The sequence below is a fragment of the Micropterus salmoides genome, unplaced genomic scaffold (assembly GCF_014851395.1).
Source record: "Micropterus salmoides isolate LMB-PRFRI ecotype aquatic unplaced genomic scaffold, ASM1485139v1 Ms_hic_scaffold_9, whole genome shotgun sequence".
Classification (NCBI taxonomy): domain Eukaryota; kingdom Metazoa; phylum Chordata; class Actinopteri; order Centrarchiformes; family Centrarchidae; genus Micropterus; species Micropterus salmoides.
Genome location: NW_024044681.1, coordinates 20,423,763 through 20,443,130, shown reverse-complemented (window position 1 = coordinate 20,443,130; position 19,368 = coordinate 20,423,763). Strand labels below are relative to the sequence as shown.

The 19,368-nt window shown below is 40.7% G+C and overlaps 2 protein-coding genes and 2 non-coding genes across 5 annotated transcripts; all 4 read right to left on the bottom strand.

Annotated features, from left to right (window-relative positions):
- Positions 1-2,307: 2,307 nt before the first annotated feature.
- On the bottom strand, positions 2,308-8,478 carry sumf2 (sulfatase modifying factor 2). Of its 2 annotated transcripts, none has more exons than XM_038708620.1 (9): positions 8,291-8,478; positions 8,060-8,207; positions 7,855-7,969; positions 7,410-7,454; positions 7,027-7,177; positions 5,191-5,246; positions 3,158-3,242; positions 2,766-2,907; positions 2,308-2,670 (listed from the first exon to the last, which is right to left on the bottom strand). In XM_038708620.1, the coding sequence occupies exons 1-9, from the start codon at positions 8,358-8,360 to the stop codon at positions 2,568-2,570; spliced, it is 915 nt and encodes a 304-aa protein (XP_038564548.1). In that variant the 5' UTR covers positions 8,361-8,478; the 3' UTR covers positions 2,308-2,567. The 2 variants fall into 2 exon arrangements, with proteins under 2 accessions (XP_038564548.1, XP_038564549.1); XM_038708621.1 differs by having other exon boundaries at positions 2,554-2,670; positions 8,060-8,204.
- A 2,483-nt stretch (positions 8,479-10,961) lies between these two features.
- cct6a (chaperonin containing TCP1, subunit 6A (zeta 1)) lies at positions 10,962-18,676 on the bottom strand. Its single transcript, XM_038708615.1, has 13 exons — positions 18,441-18,676; positions 17,702-17,765; positions 16,898-17,032; positions 16,542-16,715; positions 15,847-15,950; positions 15,477-15,747; positions 15,079-15,161; positions 13,386-13,482; positions 13,081-13,228; positions 12,303-12,436; positions 11,995-12,097; positions 11,444-11,516; positions 10,962-11,338 (listed from the first exon to the last, which is right to left on the bottom strand). Exons 1-13 carry the CDS (start codon positions 18,575-18,577, stop codon positions 11,266-11,268), a joined length of 1,596 nt encoding a protein of 531 aa, XP_038564543.1. The 5' UTR covers positions 18,578-18,676; the 3' UTR covers positions 10,962-11,265.
- Positions 12,561-12,697, bottom strand: LOC119896232. Its single transcript, XR_005443192.1, has one exon. It is a non-coding gene; the product is annotated as a small nucleolar RNA SNORA22 (small nucleolar RNA).
- On the bottom strand, positions 15,251-15,387 carry LOC119896231. Its single transcript, XR_005443191.1, has one exon. It is a non-coding gene; the product is annotated as a small nucleolar RNA SNORA22 (small nucleolar RNA).
- Positions 18,677-19,368: the final 692 nt, after the last annotated feature.

The following is a 19,368-nucleotide window of genomic DNA, read 5'->3' as shown; positions in this document are numbered from 1 at the left end:
TATACAATCAGTTTATTCAGGTTTTGACGCATGTTACCTGATTTAAACTGCTTTTCTATCAAGCAACACAAATACACAAAGCAGAGGGCTGGAGATGGTGACCAGAGAAAGCAGACAACATAACTGTCAATTTTAAAGGCAGTTAGATGGCAAATTTAATCTTCAGAGGTGGAAGAAGTATTCAGATCCTTTACTTCCCACTACAAGTAAAAGTCCTGCATTTTACTGAAGCATTACCAGCAACATTAACTTAAAGTGTCAAAAGTAAAAGTACTCATTCTGCAGAAAAATTTCTGTGTTTTACTGTTATACATTCTCATATGTTTGTAGCACCGCTGTCCTGTGAGAAGCACGCATCTCTAGTGTGAACTTTTCATGAGCTCAGAAAAACAGCCCTGTTTTCAGCTTTGTGATGATGCATGCATTTTTTTTTTCATTGTTTATTTAGCTGAATAAGAAGGAGACATTTCTCAGTATGTAAAGGAACAACTTAATCCATCAGTTTATCAGAAACATTCAAATTCAAAATCATCAAATTTGGATATAAAAGGCTTCAGCAGGAAAGAAGGGCGATTGTAATCTGAAAAGTAACTCAAGCTGTCAGACAAATGTAGAGGAGTAAAAAGTACAATATTTGTCTCTCAGCGGGGTGAAAGTATAAGGTTTACTCTCATAAAGCAAAAGCAAAAGTAAGCAAACATGCCTAGTTACATCCCACAACTGTCAGTCTTGATGCTGTAACTTAAGTCTTTTTTCCTTATTTGATCAAAAAAAAAAATCTTGTCCAGAGTCAGAACCACAGGCATTCAACTAGTCACCGATTTATTGTTGGAAACAAACTGCTCTGGGGAAAATACCTGTTGTAGTCATTCCTTGCAGATGAATTGAGAGGGTATTTTTGGTGACAAACATCCCACATATATGAGCAGAGATGAGTCAGTGAAATGTCCCATTTTATAACTGAATACTTGGCGATGTCTTTGTGTTACAAGAAGCAGCTTTAAGTTATTATTTTTAGGTATTTTATTATCATCAATAATTATCATTTACTGTCAATTAAACAACCCATTTCCTGTTCATTTCGGAGTGCCACATAATGTTTTTAAGTAGTCATGTCACGTTTTTCACTCGGCTCTGTACACACTGGCATGTAATGAAACACTCACTTTAATTATAGGCCTATTTTTTTTCTCTTGATGCAGCAGGATGTGGTTTAGGGTTGTGTGGATTTAGTCTCGTGTTCTCCTCACACATGGCCTCTGAACATGTGTCCCAAACTATTTGTGCGGCACACTTGGCATACTCCTTTGCAGGAAGTCACCGCTTAATAAGACCATTCAGGCAGAAGCCAGTCTTCAGATTAAAACTGTTCTTCATTCTCATCTCCAATAACTTGCATTTTATTATAAACAGGTCAAACCTCATTAGAGCACATGCTGTGCCAGTATTTATAGATCAGGTGCTGTTGGATTATTATTTTATCGATTATTTTTTTAACAGAAATATCATATTAATCTGTGAACTTTACAGGTGCTGGTAGGTGTATTTTGTTTGCTTGACAGATCCAGGCTATCTGTTCCCACCTGTTTCAAGTCTTTATGCTAAGCTACAGTAAACTCTACACCAGAAAGCGATTATGGTTCACTTCATAACACCTACTTTCTGCATTTCAGGGGAAACACTGCATTGGTTTCAAAAGTGTGCTGTGGAGGTGCTCAGTGAAACTGTGGGGATGTAAGTTACAACGTAAGAAAAAAGTAGCTTTGCATAATTTGCATTTTTCTAAAACTACATGTTAAGTTTCCAGCAGGCCTATTTAAAAATTCCAACACTGTCCACATACTGTATGTTACAAAAATAAAACTGCCAGCTCTGACTAACCAGTGAGCAGGGTCAAAGGGACGTGATAGCTTCTGGAGATCAGAAGCGAGGCTTGGTTTATATAGTAACTTGATTCAAACAAAACTGCAGTTCTGATAAAAACTTCTTTTCTGATCCAAAAGAACCACTCAGCCAGCCACTCGTGATGAGTAAGTAAACCAAAAGGCAAAGACAGGATTAGCAGGCTGTGACTAAACCAAAGGACCAATTTACTCACTGGTCACATAAAAACACTTACAAAAGACAGATCCCAGCGTGTAGAAGGAAGACTACTAATACTGAGAGAGTGTCCTTTTTCTTCAGTCAGTGAATTTAGACAATGAGACATTCCAACAAGTCTCTTCTGTCATGCTTGTGAAAAAATGATCAGTATGAGACTTGTTTCAGGGTGTGCACTTACGTTAAGGAAAAACAGTAACAAGGAACTTTTTTAAAAAATGATTTATTACTTGAATGTTAGGTATTAGTATGCTAGTATTTATTCTTAATCAAATTCTTTAAAAAATTAAATTTAAAGTTCTCCACGGGAGAAATACAGTTTGTTTCTACAGTGTCATCTTCCTGTCACCGTCATCATTCATTAATATTTATTGTTAGTCATTAATATTTAACTGGTCCCTTGCTTTTTTTCTTGTCCTTCAGATGAACATTATTGTCCTTCACTATTTTTGATTTCCTGTTTGTTGCTACAGCTCTGTTGTGTCTTTTTTCTTCCCTTGTTTCTGTTCATCGCTGGCAGCACACCTGAATCCCAGGTTATCAGAGGCAGAGTCAGGAGTGTTGCCCATCCTGCAGAACACAGAATAAGAACCATCGTCAGTCAGGACTGCAGGCACAGTTAATCTGTGGGCTCAGAGTCTGAACATTTAAAAAATACAACTCACCTGGTCGTGATTCGTGCCTTATGATTGGCTGAACCGTCCACTGTGTCGATCCAGGAGGCACCTCGCAGAACATACGTTGGGCGTGCTGCTGGAAAGGGTGTGGATGTCCATTCCCATGTATTTCCCATCATATCATATAGTCCTTCAGGAATAATCAACATCGTTCTTATAATATTTAGAAGCACACAGCAAGAATCAACATTTATAAAATATCACAGGGGTTTCCTAATAGAGACACGAGAATTTGAAACTGTCACAGCACTCTTTGGTTTGAATACATTTCTGAAACTTCAACTAAAGACGCCTCTGTTAGCATGTAGGACTTCTAAACTTATATCATCTCATTAATGTTGTTTTCTTTTCTTGTTTTACTTTAACTAAGAGACAGTTACCATAACTGTTCTGTGGAGGAAATGCTGTGACGGGAGAGATGCCATGGTATCCATCCTCTGCAGTGTCGCCATCTGGAAATGTTCCCTAAAACATACAGAAAACACACCAATCAGTTATTACAAAGCAAGTTTTTCACATTTCACTGACAATATACATACTGTATATAGACACTCACCGGCCACGTTATTAGGTACACCTGTTCAATTGCTTTTTAACACAAATAGCTGATCAGCCAATCACGTGGCAGCAACTCAATGCATTTAGGCATGTAGACCTCAAGACAACTTGCTGAAGTTCAAACCGAGTATCAGAATGGGGAAGAAAGGGGATTTAAGTGACTTTGAAAGTGGCACTGTTGTTGGTTTGAGACGGGCTGGTCTGAGTATTTCAGAAACTGCCGATCTACTGGAATTTTAATGCACAACCATCTCTAGGGTTTACAGAGAACGGACCGAAAAAGACAGCGGCAGTTGTGTGGACGAAAATGCCTGTGTTGATGTCAGAGGAGAATGGGCAGACTGGTTAAAGATGACAGAAAGGTAACTTTCAGTAACTCAAATAATACCATCTCTGAACGCACAACACGTCGAACCTTGAAACAGCAGCAGAAGACAACACCGGGTGCCACTCCTGTCAGCTAAGAATAGGAAACTGAGGCTACAGTTCACACAGGCTCACCAAAACTAGGCAATGGAAGATTGGAAAAACATTGCCTGGTCAGATGAGTTTCGATTTCAGCTGCGACATTCAGATGGTAGGGTCAGAATTTGGCATGAAAGCATGAATTCACCCTGCCTTGTATCAACGGTTCAGGCTGCTGATGGTGGTGTAATGGTGTAAGGGATATTTTCTTGGCACACTTTGGGCCCCTCAGTACCAAGTGAGCCTCATTTAAACGTGACTTTTATGATCTTTATGACATCTTCTGATGTCTACTTCAAGCAGGATAATGCACCATGTCACAAAGCTCAAATCTTCTCAAACTGGTGTCTTGAACATGACAATGAGTTCACTGAACTCCCATGGCCTCCACAGTCACCAGATCTCAATCCAAAAGAGAACCTTTGGGATGTGGTGGAACGGGAGATTCACATCAATGGATGTGCAGCCGACATATCTGCAGCAATTGCGTGATGCTACCATGTCAATATAGAGCAAAGTCTCTAAGGAATGTTTCCTTGTTGAAAGTACCACGAAGAATTAAGGCAGTTCTGAAGGCAAAAGGTGGTCCAACCTGGTACTAGCAAGGTGTAACTAATAAAGTGGCCAGTGAGTGAGTGAGTGAGTCTCTCAAAGTTTTCCCAGACTTATCACAGCTACCACATAATTTACCTTTAGATATGTAGGTCTTATAAAGTTTAAATATTTTTGCACACAATTTTGCATATTTAGTAGAGCACGACCGATATGGGATTCTTAAGGCCGATACCGATTTTGATATTTAAGGATTTTAAAATTCGATATTCCGATATGTCAACTAATAGTTTTTGTTTTGTTCTTTTCAGAAACAAAATATAAACAAAGATTATTATTATTAACATTCGTTATGTGTAGTTATGAGACCTCACCAAGATAACATGACATAATGCAGTTTAAAAATAAACTTATTTTATTGTTATAAGTAGTAATTTTAACAAAAATGAAGCCGATTATGTCATCTCATGCTTCTGTGTTTTATGGTGGATTTGTGGCATTTCCAAACACTTGCTGCCAACACCGGAGTTGCAGAGTGCCCTTTGGTGGACAAACTATGCAACAACAACACTCATCACATGACTGAAGAATAACTTTTTAAATTGTTATTTATCAGATGTTATAAACACCAATATCGACATATCTGCAGTTGGCTCATATCGGGCTCTAATATTTAGCCAAAGAAAGTAAAATCATTATCTGCAGAAATTAGTGGAAAACTATAATTTCATGTCAGTAAAATAAACATAAGTGAATCCCCAGTCACAGCATCATATAAGGACTATATATACACTGTGTTCATGCTACTGCAGTAGGCATATTTTTGTTGCAGGCTCACCTGCCACAGGTTGGTTCTGTTGGTCTGGAACTTGTTTCCCCACGGATAAGTCCGACCTGGGTACACAAGACAAGATGAAAAGTAACCCTGCTCCCTTTCTTCTTTGACTCAAATCTAAAATAAAATCATTGTCCTAACAGTCTACGGTTCTAACTCTGTTTAATTAATGTCAGTCAAGTCACAGTATATACACTCAAAAAATAAAGGGAACACTAAAATAACACATTCTAGATCTGAATGAATGAAATAATCTCAGTAAACACTCTGTTCTTTACATAGTTGAATGTGCTGACAACAAAATCACACAAAAATTATCAATGGAAATCAAATTTATCAACCCATGAAGGTCTGGATTTGGAGTCACACTCAAAATCAAAGTGGAAAACCACACTACAGGCCGATCCAACTTTGATGTAATGTCCTTAAAACAAGTCAAAATGAGGCTCAGTAGTGTGTGTGGCCTCCATGTGCCTGTTTGACCTCCCTACAACGCCTGGGCATGCTCCTGATGAGGTGGCGGATGGTCTCCTGAGGGATCTCCTCCCAGGCCTGGACTAAAGCATCCGCCAACTCCCGGACAGTCTGTGGTGCAACGTGGCGTTGGTGGATGGAGCGAGACATGATGTCCCAGATGTGCTCAATTGGATTCAGGTCTGGAGAACGGGCGGGCCAGTCCATAGCATCAATGCCTTCCTCTTGCAGGAACTGCTGACACACTCCAGCCACATGAGGTCTAGCATTGTCTTGCATTAGGAGGAACCCAGGGCCAACCGCACCAGCATATGGTCTCACAAGGGGTCTGAGGATCTCATCTCGTACCTAATGGCAGTCAGGCTACCTCTGGCGAGCACATGGAGGGCTGTGCGGCCCCCCAAAGAAATGCCACCCCACACCATTACTGACCCACCGCCAAACCGGTCATGCTGGAGGATGTTGCGGGCAGCAGAATGTTCTCCACGGCGTCTCCAGACTCTGTCACGTCTGTCACATGTGCTCAGTGTGAACCTGCTTTCATCTGTGAAGAGCACAGGGCGCCAGTGGCGAATTTGCCAATCTCGGTGTTCTCTGGCAAATGCCAAACGTCCTGCACGGTGTTGGGCTGTAAGCACAACCCCCACCTGTGAACATCGGGCCCTCGTACCACCCTCATGGAGTCTGTTTCTGACCATTTGAGCAGACACATGCACATTTGTGGCCTGCTGGAGGTCATTTTGCAGGGCTCTGGCAGTGCTCCTCCTGCTCGTCCTTGCACAAAGGCGGAGGTAGCGGTCCTGGTGCTGGGTTGTTGCCTCCTCCACGTCTCCTGATGTACTGGCCTGTCTCCTGGTAGCGCCTCCATGCTCGCTGACAGACTCAGCAAACCTTCTTGCCACAGCTCGCATTGATGTGCCATCCTGGATGAGCTGCACTATCTGAGCCACTTGTGTGGGTTGTAGACTCCGTCTCATGTTACCACTAGAGTGAAAGCACCGGCAGCATTCACAAGTGACCAAAACATCAGCCAGGAAGCATAGGAACTGAGAAGTGGCCTGTGGTCACCACCTGCAGAACCACTCCTTTATTGGGGGTGTCTTGCTAATTGCCTATTATTTCCACCTGTCGTCTATTCCATTTGCACAACAGCATGTGAAATTGATTGTCCATCAGTGTTGCTTCCTCAGTGGACAGTTTGATTTCACAGGAGTGTGACTGTCTTGGAGTTACATTGTGTTGTTTAAGTGTTCCCTTTATTTTTTTGAGCAGTATATGTGTATATATATATATATATATATATATATACACATATACATACACATACACACACACATATATGCTTTCAGTGTATAAACTGCATACCTTGCAGCCCCCCTCGAGCAGCCCACTCCCACTCTTCCTCAGTAAGCAGTCTCTTGCCCTTCCACAGGCAGAAGGCCTGAGCATCATTCCAGCTCACCTGAACCACCGGGAAGCTCAGACGCTCCCGAATGCCAGAACCAGGTCCTGCAGGCTGAACAGTAGAGAGCAAAAGAAGTGAAAGGCAAAAGAAAATTAAAACACAATGGAGAAGATGTCTATGAAGATTCTCAGTCATACATGTCAAAGTTATCCAAGGAAGTTTTTAGTTTTTAGTTCGTACTGAGAGATGAGAGATGAAAAGTCACTCAAGTATCTTCAACCAAGTCCAGTTGCCCTTGATTTGAATAATGGAAAAGATTCAACTGTAAAACTTGTGACCTCACCTGTCTCCAAAACACCCGCTCTATAGGCAGCCACCAAGGAGCAGACTGGACGGGAAAGATGAGAAAATGAGTCACAGGACAGCCTTGCAAATGCTAACTGCTTTGCATATGTGTAACACACACCCAAATCTTTAGCCTGTGAGCGCCAACTAATGACTTTGTTTTCATTATTGGCTGATCTATTTATTTAGTGAATAATGAATTAATTGTTTAGCAAATAAAATCTCAAAAGAAAATGGTGAAAGCACCCATGGTGATCATTATTATTACTATTATTGTATTTTTTACTGTGTGACCACCAGCTCAAAACGCAAAGAAATGACATTAGAATAATGTAAACACAGAACAGCAACACATTTTTACATTTGATAATTAGCTAACAGGGAATGTTTGGCTTTTTCCCTTGATAAATCATTTAATGATTAATTAAACAACATCTCAGTACCTCAATTCTCTGTGTGACTTTGCCCTTCAGCTCTTCTGACACAAAGTCTTGAAACACAAAACTCCAACCAAACGTCTCGGCTTCTGTTTTGTACTTCTGTGCTCTCACAAAGTCTCTGTGGTGAACAAAGACTAAGTCAGAGCTTTATTATATTATTTTTAACTAATTATCAAACACCCTAATATCGCGTTTTAAGCTTCATTACCTGAAATCGGCATTTGTTACAGGATATTTGTCCATTTTAAAAGGTTGCAGGTCAACCTCCCTGGTGGGGGACTCTCCATCTCTTCCATCAGCTGCACTGGTTCCCATTAACATCTTTCCTCCGGGTATATTTATCATTTCATCTGCTGCTGTGTGCCAGGAGGAAACATGTCATGTCGATTCATATTATTTATATTTTGAAGTCTTTGTTTGTTAAAAGGTGAGCTCTTACCCGCCACTGACAGTAAAAACAAAGCAGATATCCACGACACCATTTTGGACAAGTTCGTTTTAGCCGACATTAATTTGACATTCCGTCTATTTATGTCAAAACAAATACAAGTTTAAGAGTTAACGAGTAGCAGAAACTCGATTACATTTTTGTCGGTTCTCTATCGGACACATGTCACCGTCGCACCGGAAATGGGTTCAATGATAAACAGGTACCGTGTTTACTGAAAGGTTCCGCTTCATTTGAAACTTAAACTCATGCGTTAATTCATTTTTATGTATTTTTGTATTCTGTATGAAGGTGCACTATATGACAATTTTTCACTATATTAAAGCACATAAAATTGCTTGTTTTGTTGAATCACCACAATCTAAAATAAATCATATCCATGATTCATTTGAAAAACAAAAAAACCTCAAAGAATGAAGCTGCAGTCAAACTTACCTACTTGGTAGTTGAACTGTAACAAAAAAGGTTTGTTACAGGTTAAATATGCATACTATACATACATAGTTACCATCAGCATACAATAATATATAAGCTGGTTTTATGTTATGCTTTTATTTTAAATTAATGGAATTTTAATTTCAATATTCATTTCCACATCTCACCATTTACCTAATTTGTTTCTTTCTAGTAAAGACTGCAGCAAATTCTGTTTTTACACAGGTGCTTGCTCAAAAAAAAACAAATTAAAAAACAACAGTATCCCCAATTCAGGAATATTCTTGAAGCTATCTAGAATACAGCAGTGATTGCTTCATATACTTAATGTTATGTGCAGTGGTAGAGGAAATATTTTTATCCTCTACAAATCAAAATTTTGTCATCAAATTTAGATTTAAATTTTGTATCTGTAAAGTAACAATTGCTTGTTTTAACTAGTGTAAAAAGTACAGTACTTAATTTTGAACTGTAGTTACATAAAAGATGCAGAAAACCGAAACACAAGATGTTACATTCCAACCGGTTGTGCGTTACTGTTTTACAGTGAGGAAAATAAGTATTTGAACACCCTGCTATTTTGCAAGTTCTCCCACTCAGAAATCATGGAGGGGTCTGAAATTGTCATCGTAGGTGCATGTCCACTGTGAGAGACATAATCTAAAAAAAAACAAATCCAGAAATCACAATGTATGATTTTTTAACTATTTATTTGTATGATTAAGCTGCAAATAAGTATTTGAAGACCTGTCTATCAGCTAGAATTCTGACTCTCAAAGACCTGTCTGCCTTCAAAATGTCCACCTCCACCCCATTTATTATCCTAAATTAGATGCACCTGTTTGAGGTCGTTAGCTGCATAAAGACGCCTGTCCACCCCATACAATCAGTAAGAATCCAACTACTAACATGGCCAAGACCAAAGACACTAGAGACAAAATTGCACACCTCCACAAGGCTGGAAAGGGCTACGGGGAAATTGCCAAGCAGCTTGGTGAAAAAAGGTCCACTGTTGGAGCAATCATGAGAAAATGGAAGAAGCTAAACATGACTGTCAATCTCCCTCGGACTGGGGCTCCATGCAAGATCTCACCTCGTGGGGTCTCAATGATCCTAAGAAAGGTGAGAAATCAGCCCAGAACTACACGGGAGGAGCTGGTCAATGACCTGAAAAGAGCTGGGACCACCGTTTCCAAGGTTACTGTTGGTAATACACTAAAACGTCATGGTTTGAAATCACGCATGGCACGGAAGGTTCCCCTGCTTAAACCAGCACATGTCAAGGCCCGTCTTCAGTTTGCCAACGACCATTTGGATGATCCAGAGGAGTCATGGGAGAAAGTCATGTGGTCAGATGAGACCAAAATAGAACTTTGGTCATAATTCCACTAACCGTGTTTGGAAGAAGAAGAATGATGAGCACCATCCCAAGAACACCATCCCTACTGTGAAGCATGGGGGTGGTATCATCATGCTTTGGGGGTGTTTTTCTGCACATGGGACAGGGCGACTGCACTGTATTAAGGAGAGGATGACCGGGGCCATGTATTGCGAGATTTTGGGGAACAACCTCCTTCCCTCAGTTAGAGCATTGAAGATGGGTCGAGGCTGGGTCTTCCAACATGACAATGACCCGAAGCACACAGCCAGGATAACCAAGGAGTGGCTCTGTAAGAAGCATATCAAGGTTCTGGCGTGGCCTAGCCAGTCTCCAGACCTAAACCCAATAGAGAATCTTTGGAGGGAGCTCAAACTCCATGTTTCTCAGCGACAGCCCAGAAACCTGACTGATCTAGAGAAGATCTGTGTGGAGGAGTGGGCCAAAATCCCTCCTGCAGTGTGTGCAAACCTGGTGAAAAACTACAGGAAACGTTTGACCTCTGTAATTGCAAACAAAGGCTACTGTACCAAATATTAACATTGATTTTCTCAGGTGTTCAAATACTTATTTGCAGCTGTATCATACAAATAAAGTTAAATCATACATTGTGATTTCTGGATTATTTTTGTTTTAGATTATGTCTCTCACAGTGGACATGCACCTACGATGACAATTTCAGACCCTGCGTGATTTCTACGTGGGAGAACTTGCAAGATAGCAGGGTGTTCAAATACTTATTTTCCTCACTGTAATTGCTTGGTCCAGATGTGATTCATAATATTCATTCACACTTTTAAGTAGAAAAAAAATATTTGAGGTTGAACAAAGACAAAAAGCAACCAAATCTTTCAAGAGCCATGAAAACCTTTAATCGGTAGAAACAAAACTGAGTGGCAGAGGTCAGTGCTTTTAACAAAATCTCATAAATAAACCAATCAGAGGGAGGCATTGACAAATCCATGAAAAAGAAAACCATGACTAGCAAGACAACGGTTTCTAACAGACGCTGTGATGGATGCAGTGGTGTTTATAGCAGGCTGTCCATCAGACCGGGGTGCTTCAGAATTCCAGGAGCGGGAACACGTGGACTGCCAGGTAAATAACTATCCCTGTGAGTACAATAACAGCTGCAGCTTCTTCACTTGACATTTTAACCTTTGAGAGAAGACATTCCAGCTCGCATGATCTCATCCACCAACAAGATGTTGCTGGCGATCACCGTGCTGTAAAGGTACAACAGACCCAGATAGGAGATTGATGAGACAATGCATCAGGATAACTTCAAAAATTAAACTGGTCTAGTACAGTTCAGAAATGCGTAATCTCACCATGAATGGAGAAGCTGTTTCTTTACGCTGTAATTATCCCATACACCTGCTTCTCCTGCCACCATGGGTTCTCCTAAAAAAACAACAGGATTCAAGTAAAAAACAGGCTTGTGATAGCAGTGCATTATTACCCAACCGGGTATTTGAGTGGTAAAAAAACTATTACATCACAAATCAAACAGCAAAAACTGGAGTGGAAGCATTTGTATCACATATGGTTAATGAGGGGAACACTGAGGTAAATGCTTTACTACAAAAATCTTCACTGTGCAAATGTTCTGATAGTCCAGCCTTGTTCCAGTTTATTGCTACTTTACATTTTTCTATCAGCAAGCATGTACATAAGGCTCTGTGAGTCAAAAGGCCCAAGTTCTCTGTACTTAATTACGGTTTGACCTCAATTTAAAATGAACAGAAGTACTTAAATCCATTAAGTTACTAGTCTTATATTACTGATTGCTGCATTTTAAAAACAAAAACCAACACTGATGTATTGTATGTCTTGAAATCTAGCGTAGCATAATCTATTAACAGTGTGCTGCGGTTCTGACCTGTGCTTAGGTCCACTCCAACTAGCTGACCAGACTCTTTATACTCCGTCTGCAGCTTCAGCAGGGTCTCCTGAGGGTCATAGCCAGAGTTCTGGGCCAAAACCTACAAAAGGAAAATACATAAATAAAATCAACAAAAGGCGGGTACAGAATGAATGCAAAGGGATAACATGAGTTTTACAGTTTTTCCCTGTCTAATGATAAACTTGAATAAGAACACCAGATACATTATCAGTATTACAATACTGAAGCAAGAGTTTAAGGTAAAGAAACACTGAAAGCCTGGGGTGGGAGTATAAATCCCTCACCTTGGGGATGATTAGTAGAGCATCTGCAAAAGCCTGCACTCCCAGCTGGGCTCTGCCTTTCACATTGGGCTTGTGTTTTACCAGAGCATCTGCCACAGCCACCTCGAACGCACCTGCGCCGGACACGACACTGCCTGAAGACACAAAGATAAAAAATAGATGCTCTGAACAGTATAACTGAGAAATGTTTAACTGCATCAGCTCAATAAAGGCAAGAACAATGTGATTCACTGGTTAAAAAAACATTTTGGGGTTGGAGTTTGTTCTGATCAGCTGAATACATGTAGGAGAGACTAAAACTCTCCTAATGCAGAGGAAAAGACCAGAGTCACTGTAGCACAGACATGAGTGTACAGGGAGAGCCATGTTAGCATCCCTGGGTGTTCGCTGTGCAAACAAGACCAACGGCATTTTACAAAAGAAACAGATAAATTGACCACAATTTCAGTTCTTGGTTTTACAATAAAATCAGAATCAAGATGAGTAAAATAAAGAGAAATGACCGGAGCTAATGAGCCCTGAAGGATAGTTTGTGGAACGTCAAAGTCTGGTAATGAAATTGATGGGAGTGGATTCAATGACCTTTGACATGTTTTTATCCATATAACATTTGGATGACCAAGTCTGAAAGGCATTACAGAAGCTTTAGACTGGAAAACCTACCTACAAAAGAGCTATGAATGTAACTTTAAGAAAACTTGACATTTTCTAGAAACAGCAAGTGTAAATAGAAATAGAAAAAGACAACGGACAAAATGTTAGATTACTTTTGTCTTACCATCTTCAATGGCATTCTTGACTGCCCTCAAACCATCTCTTACGGCATCTTTGATCTGTGTGAGGGTGTGTTTGTTGGGTCCTTTCACCAGCAGTGTGACTGAGCGAGGGTTTCCACACTTCTCAATGAATGTGTACTTCTCCTCTCCCTGCAAATAGGACCGAGGGCAATAAACAACTTCGCCTCCACATCTTAAAATAGAATTAAATGCAAAAAGCTCCAGGAACTCTAAGATTGCACATTAGATTTTCACACTGGAATAAAAATGAAGGAATACACCCAGATACATCTAGACAAATACTCACTAGTGTGTGTTCATAAACCAACCCAGCAGCTCCCAAGCAATCAGGGTTGAGGTCATCAACGGAATTCATGGCAATGCCACCGCATGCGAGGGTGAGCCTGCCAAGGGGACAGCACAATGTATTATTCAGCTCTTTGATGTGATTTATGATGGAAAAACATCATGCAGCAGGGTCTCCCACAGTCTCCCAAACAAGAGCAGCTGTGGACAGCAAGTGTGTCCCTGTCCTGGTAGAAGAGAACAAAGCTGGCTCGCTCCCTCAGTCTAATGAAGGTACTGCATCTCTGCCTTCAGTGGATTTCTCAACGCTCGTTTTTAAATAATTTTTATTTTTGATTGATGGACTGAAACAAAACTTTTAATATACACTTTGATTTTCACAAATTAAGAGAAATGTGCTAATTTGACAAAGAAGGGTAGAGATAAATATGGTAACACCTCTCCAATAATAACAAATAGGACACTGAAGTGAATGCCTGATTGTATTGATGATAAAGCAATAATGTACCGTTTCCAAATTTGGCAACATTTAGGAAATGTGCTGGTATAAATGTTTATGCCGTAGATAAAATATCATGCTCCTTTATTACCGTAATATTCAAACTTTCCTGAACTACTACTCTTAAAGCCAAAATATAGCAAAATTACTCCACGCTATGTTTTATCAAACCTAAGCGTCACTAAACAGTGAGCTGCATACTACAAAATATAGGACAGTCGGGGTAATTATCTCAACGAGTGTACTCCATCTCTTTTGAAATTTTAGGTATCCGTACTAAAAATGTAGATCTCATCGGTCAAACTGAACTGAAACCTTTCCCCGACCCATGAAAAGGAAAACAATATTAACCGGCGAGTTTCCTCGATGTCAATCATAATGTTTGTTTCTTGCTTAGTGTTAAGTTACAATTTGGCGCTCACAAACCAGTCACACTTCAGTAGGTCAACAACTGATACTAGCATTAAGCAGCTACAGCTAGACAACACCTTAAGAGACAAATATGAAAACATCCTCAGGAAGTGTAACTGCTTCGGCTCAATGAGGTAGGAACACTGGTTAAAAACATTTAGGGGGAGTTTGTTCTGATCAGCTGAATACATGTAGGCGAGACTAAAACTCTCCTAATGCAGAGGAAAAGACCAGTGTCACTGTAGCACATACGTAAGAGAACAGGGAGAGCCATGTTAGCGTCCCTGGGTGTTCGCTGTGCAAATGAGACCAAATGTTGTTCCAACTCTGGCTGAGTGGATCCAAAGACATTTGACATGTGGGGTTTATTCACACGACATTCAGACCAGAGCCTGGTTCGTCTGCTGCGGCTGCTCTGCCTCTGAAGGCTGAAGGGCACTGCCTTTTGGATAAGCAAGCACTGTGATGCGTTCATGGTGCTCTTTGAAAACAACAGACCGTCCTGATAATGACGGTAATAAGAAATGGCTGATAGTGTCGTTAGTTACCATCAGCATACAATAATATATAAGCTGGTTTTATGTTATGCTTTTATTTTAAATTAATGGAATTTTAATTTCAATATTCATTTTCACATCTCACCATTTGCCTAATTTTTTTCCTTCTGCAGCTAATTCTGTTTTTACACAGGTGCTTGCTCAAAAAACACAGCAACTACAAAACTTTTACTGGACAGAAATGGTCACTTATATTTTATACCAGAGAAAAGTTGTTACTTTCTTACCTTTCCATATTCCTCCTCTTTGCCCTGCGCAGGGCTACAATACCTTCCTTGGCAAGAGCATCTAGGGAGAAAGGATCAATACCCTACACAACACAGAGAAAACATGAAACTTCAACTTAAAATCAGTTCAAGAAATAATTCACTGTGTATTTTTGTCAGTTTGTGACGTCTTATTTATTCTGATCCGTTGAATACATGTAGGGGAGAAATGGACTCTCCTAATGCAGAGGTACAGATCAGATTTACTGTAGCACAGATACAAGAGACCAGGGGGAGCTACGTTAGCATCCTTGGGTGTTCACTGTGCACTTGTGGAAAAGTAACTGTAAATGAGTAAGCATACAAGTGCCCTGCAGTTAGGCAGATACCAACACTACATGAATCCTCCTCAAGCATACCTTCTGGTTAATGACGACAAAACCCTTCTCCCCGTTCGGACAGACTTTGTTCTTCAGGGCGATAATCTTCTGCACTCGGTCCTCGATGAACTTTCTTTCTGCAGCCACAAGCTTCTCCCTCTCACCTGCACTCTTGTAGAAGAACCCAGAGTTGACCTCCGTCTTTTCGTACTCCAAAGAGACGTTGCAGGTCAGCACGTAGGCATCCTCCACCCTCTTTTTCATATCTGGGTGTCGGGCACCATGGTCCAACACCAAGCCTCTGATCAGCCTAAGACAAAAGAAAAGAAAAGCAGGAACCCTTAGATATCTGGGACCCCTATACAACCCTGCACCATCAGTAACTATCAGTAAAAGGACGAATACTCACTGTGTATCGCAGTCGGTCTTATGCTTCATCTCCATAATTTCCACCATGTACAGGTCGATGGGCTCATTGGGTTTAGCGATCGCCAACACCGCATCTACTACAGCCTGCAGACAAATGTATCACATCAACCACTGAAGACATTCTGACAGAAAATAATTAGCTCACTGCCATACCCCAATTTATAATGGGTAAAAAAAAAAATCCATGACCAGATGTATAGTGCTAAAAGTCATTAGTCCCTTGATAGAAATATCAATCAGTGTTGAAAATGATTTTAGATTGAGATCTACAGCGCCCACGACCTACTTTACAGGTGAATCGTAGAGAAACCTGTTTAATATCTTTAATGCATAGTTGTATTTTAAATGGAGCAAATAGAGAAACTCATAGGTTACTTCAAGTCTGGCTAAAGTCTGCAGGGCAATTCAAAATTGAAAAAAAAAATTTGATTTAGAAAATTTTGATTGTGGGTGAATTAAATAGATTGCGATATTGTTGCCTATCCCTACTGGTAACCATTAAAGCAAAAGACAATACTATGGTAACATATCAGGGACATTTGCCATTATTTGTCATTTTGCAGACAAAAGGGAGGAACAACAATAACCAAGACGTTGTTCATTATTTGGTGCCGTTTGTCAGCAGCTGACCCTCAGAGCTCTGCACATTCTGTGTTGCATTCCCTCGTGTCTCACCTCAGTGAGCAGGTCTGCCAGCTCTGTGTGGACCTTGGTCCTGAGGGAGGTGCGTGCCACATTGATGAGGGTCTCTCTGTCCATTTCCCGAGTCACTTTCAACTCCTCCAGAGCAGCCAAGGCTTTCTCTTTCGCCGCCTCAAACCCCTCGGCGATAATTCTTGGATGAAGACCCTACAGCAGGAAATCAAAGGGAGTTACATCCAGTTCCAGTATCTACAAATCAACAGGTATTCTAAACAGATTCACATGCCTAATTAGGTTAAAACAAACAAAATATCCACTACATTAATAAAATTACGTGAACAGTTGGTGTACATTCTGTGTGGATAACGAAACAAGCCTGTAAATCTCACCTCCGACACGTAGAGGTCTGCCTGCTTTAGCAGTTCACCGATGATGAGGACGTTGGACGTGGTTCCGTCTCCTGTGATGTCATCCTGCGCTGTCGCAACCTTCGCAATGAGCGACGCTGTCGGGTGCTGAATTTGCTGAGAAGGAACAAGTAGACAAAACAATTTGAGAAGTGCAACACAAAAAAAATGAATGTTATGCAAATTACTTAAAGACTGAGGATGTAACATTTATATTTCCTTCACCAATATATCTTGTAGGGCTGGGCAATAAATCAATAACGATCATTACGATATAATTTTCCTCAAACATTGCTATTGAATGACATAAAATTTATCGTGATAATATTTATGGCCATATCACCCAGCCCTAATGTTCTGTAATAAATGTGTGGTGTTGCGCTCTACTTGGTAGAAAAATTATAATTTTATACCTTATTTTGACAAATAAATATGTTCTACAAAAACTCCTCATTAAAGAAAAAAGCCAAATTCCTCAAATAATAAATGTTCTCCAAACACAAGCAGCAAAACAGAACTTAGCTTATACAGAGACTTATAGAAGATTGGCAAAATTGTGATTTCAGTGTTTTATTAAGCAAATAAAAACTGTCCAGGTATTCAACACCAGCATTCAATACTTCGAGACATATAAATCAGTATTAGATAGTTAAGCATAATTTAACAGTTTATTATTGTTTCATGGCACCACATAAGGGTGTGGTCACTCTTTAACAATGAAGAACTCAGTACAATAAGACAAATGGACAGAAAACAGTACCGTAGAACAGCTCAGCACTTCCTTACCATCTCGTGTAACAAGACGTTTCCATCTTTGGTCAGCTTTATGTCTCCTGCGCCAGACACCAGCCTGCAGACCCAAACAGGCAGGAGAGGGTTAATGAGAAGCTGGTCCAATACAACATACTGCCGGCTTGTAACGTTACAGTGTTGGTCAACAGTTTGTCAAAGAAAGTCAAGAGTTTTCAACCGTGCCGTGTCCAGTGTGCTCACTAACTGTCATAAATCCTAACGTTACGGTTTGCGGTCTGCTTAACTTCCTGAAATAATCATTCTGGCGCAGCTCAATAACTAACGTTAACACGGTTACCGGTGGCAAAGTCATTAACCCGCTCATTAGTTCCACTAGTTGAAGACAAAGCAGCACCGTTGTGATCCAGAGCCTTGACTGTAACTGTTTTACCGTTAGAGTAACGTTAATCTGCTACTCTGCTGATGCTAGCATGCTACCGTTAGCTTGGTGGTTGTCATACGATGACTGGGCAGGGCAACGTGCGCCGGGAGAAATCCGTTACCGTTAAACAAGCGGAGGCCTAATTTGTGATTTAATTAATGTTTTGTGCCGGAGGTTGGTCGTTAGTACACGTGGGATGCTTTCAAACTATCACATAAATGCACAAAGAAGTGCCGGAGGAATGACTATAGTTAAATGCTTCCTGCGCACCGGTGAATTACAGCTAATGTAAGCTACTTAGCAACGTTAGCTTAGCACGCGTGCTGCACAAAGGGCTCCAGCTGCACTCACATTTTCATGGTCCCCTTCGGTCCCAGGTTACTTTTCAGCACATCTTGAAGTCCCCGGGCGGCACTGATGTTCACCGCCAAGGCGGCCTGGGCCCTGGCCACCTCTGCTTTTGGGTTCAGAGCTTTCACGGCAGACATGGCGAAGCAGCACGACCAGCGAAGTAAACGTAAAAAAGTACCGCCGGTAGGGAGTCCGCAATGCTCGGGCTCGGCCGCTCTCGAAAGGAGAGTCGGTTTCCAGAAGGCTCCAACACGTGTTCTCGTGCTGCCTTTAGGTAACCACGCTGGGCTCGGACATTTTGTTTGAGGAAGCTGTTCACTTTAGCACACAAATTTGTCGTGAGTGATCCGGTTACAAGTGATTGCAAAATGGGGGGCTAGGGGAGACCCCGCTCCCCTAAAGACTAACAACAAGCTTATGGTTAAAAAAGTGAGACAACAATTTGTTTTCTGTTCTTTTTTTTAGTTCAGTGACAGTAACACCAAGCATCAAACATTGTTAAACATTCCTTGACAGAGGGCTTTTCATTCTTTGTCCTTTCTCCCCCAAAGCATAGGCTAACACACAAGTTAAAGTTCAGACTTTCAGATTTTGTATGACTGGAGTCCATCTTTGAAGAAAATGTCCGTTTCCATTTGTGGTTGGCAGTGTTTCTGACCACACAATAGGCTAGTTCATGTAACCAGAATCGCCTTTTATCGCTAGGTATGTGTACACATTCGAGGAATTTGGTTTTACATTACTCTGACTACATACACAAAAAACAAACAGGACTACAAGCTCAACAAAACAGACAAACTAGTGAAGCCTACAAAACACAGACAAACAGCCACACAAAAAAACATCTGTAGACAGCAAGGCAATAGTGTAGGGAAATAGTACAAAGGATGCTGGAATAAATTAATATTCTTGTGCAGCAATTATGACT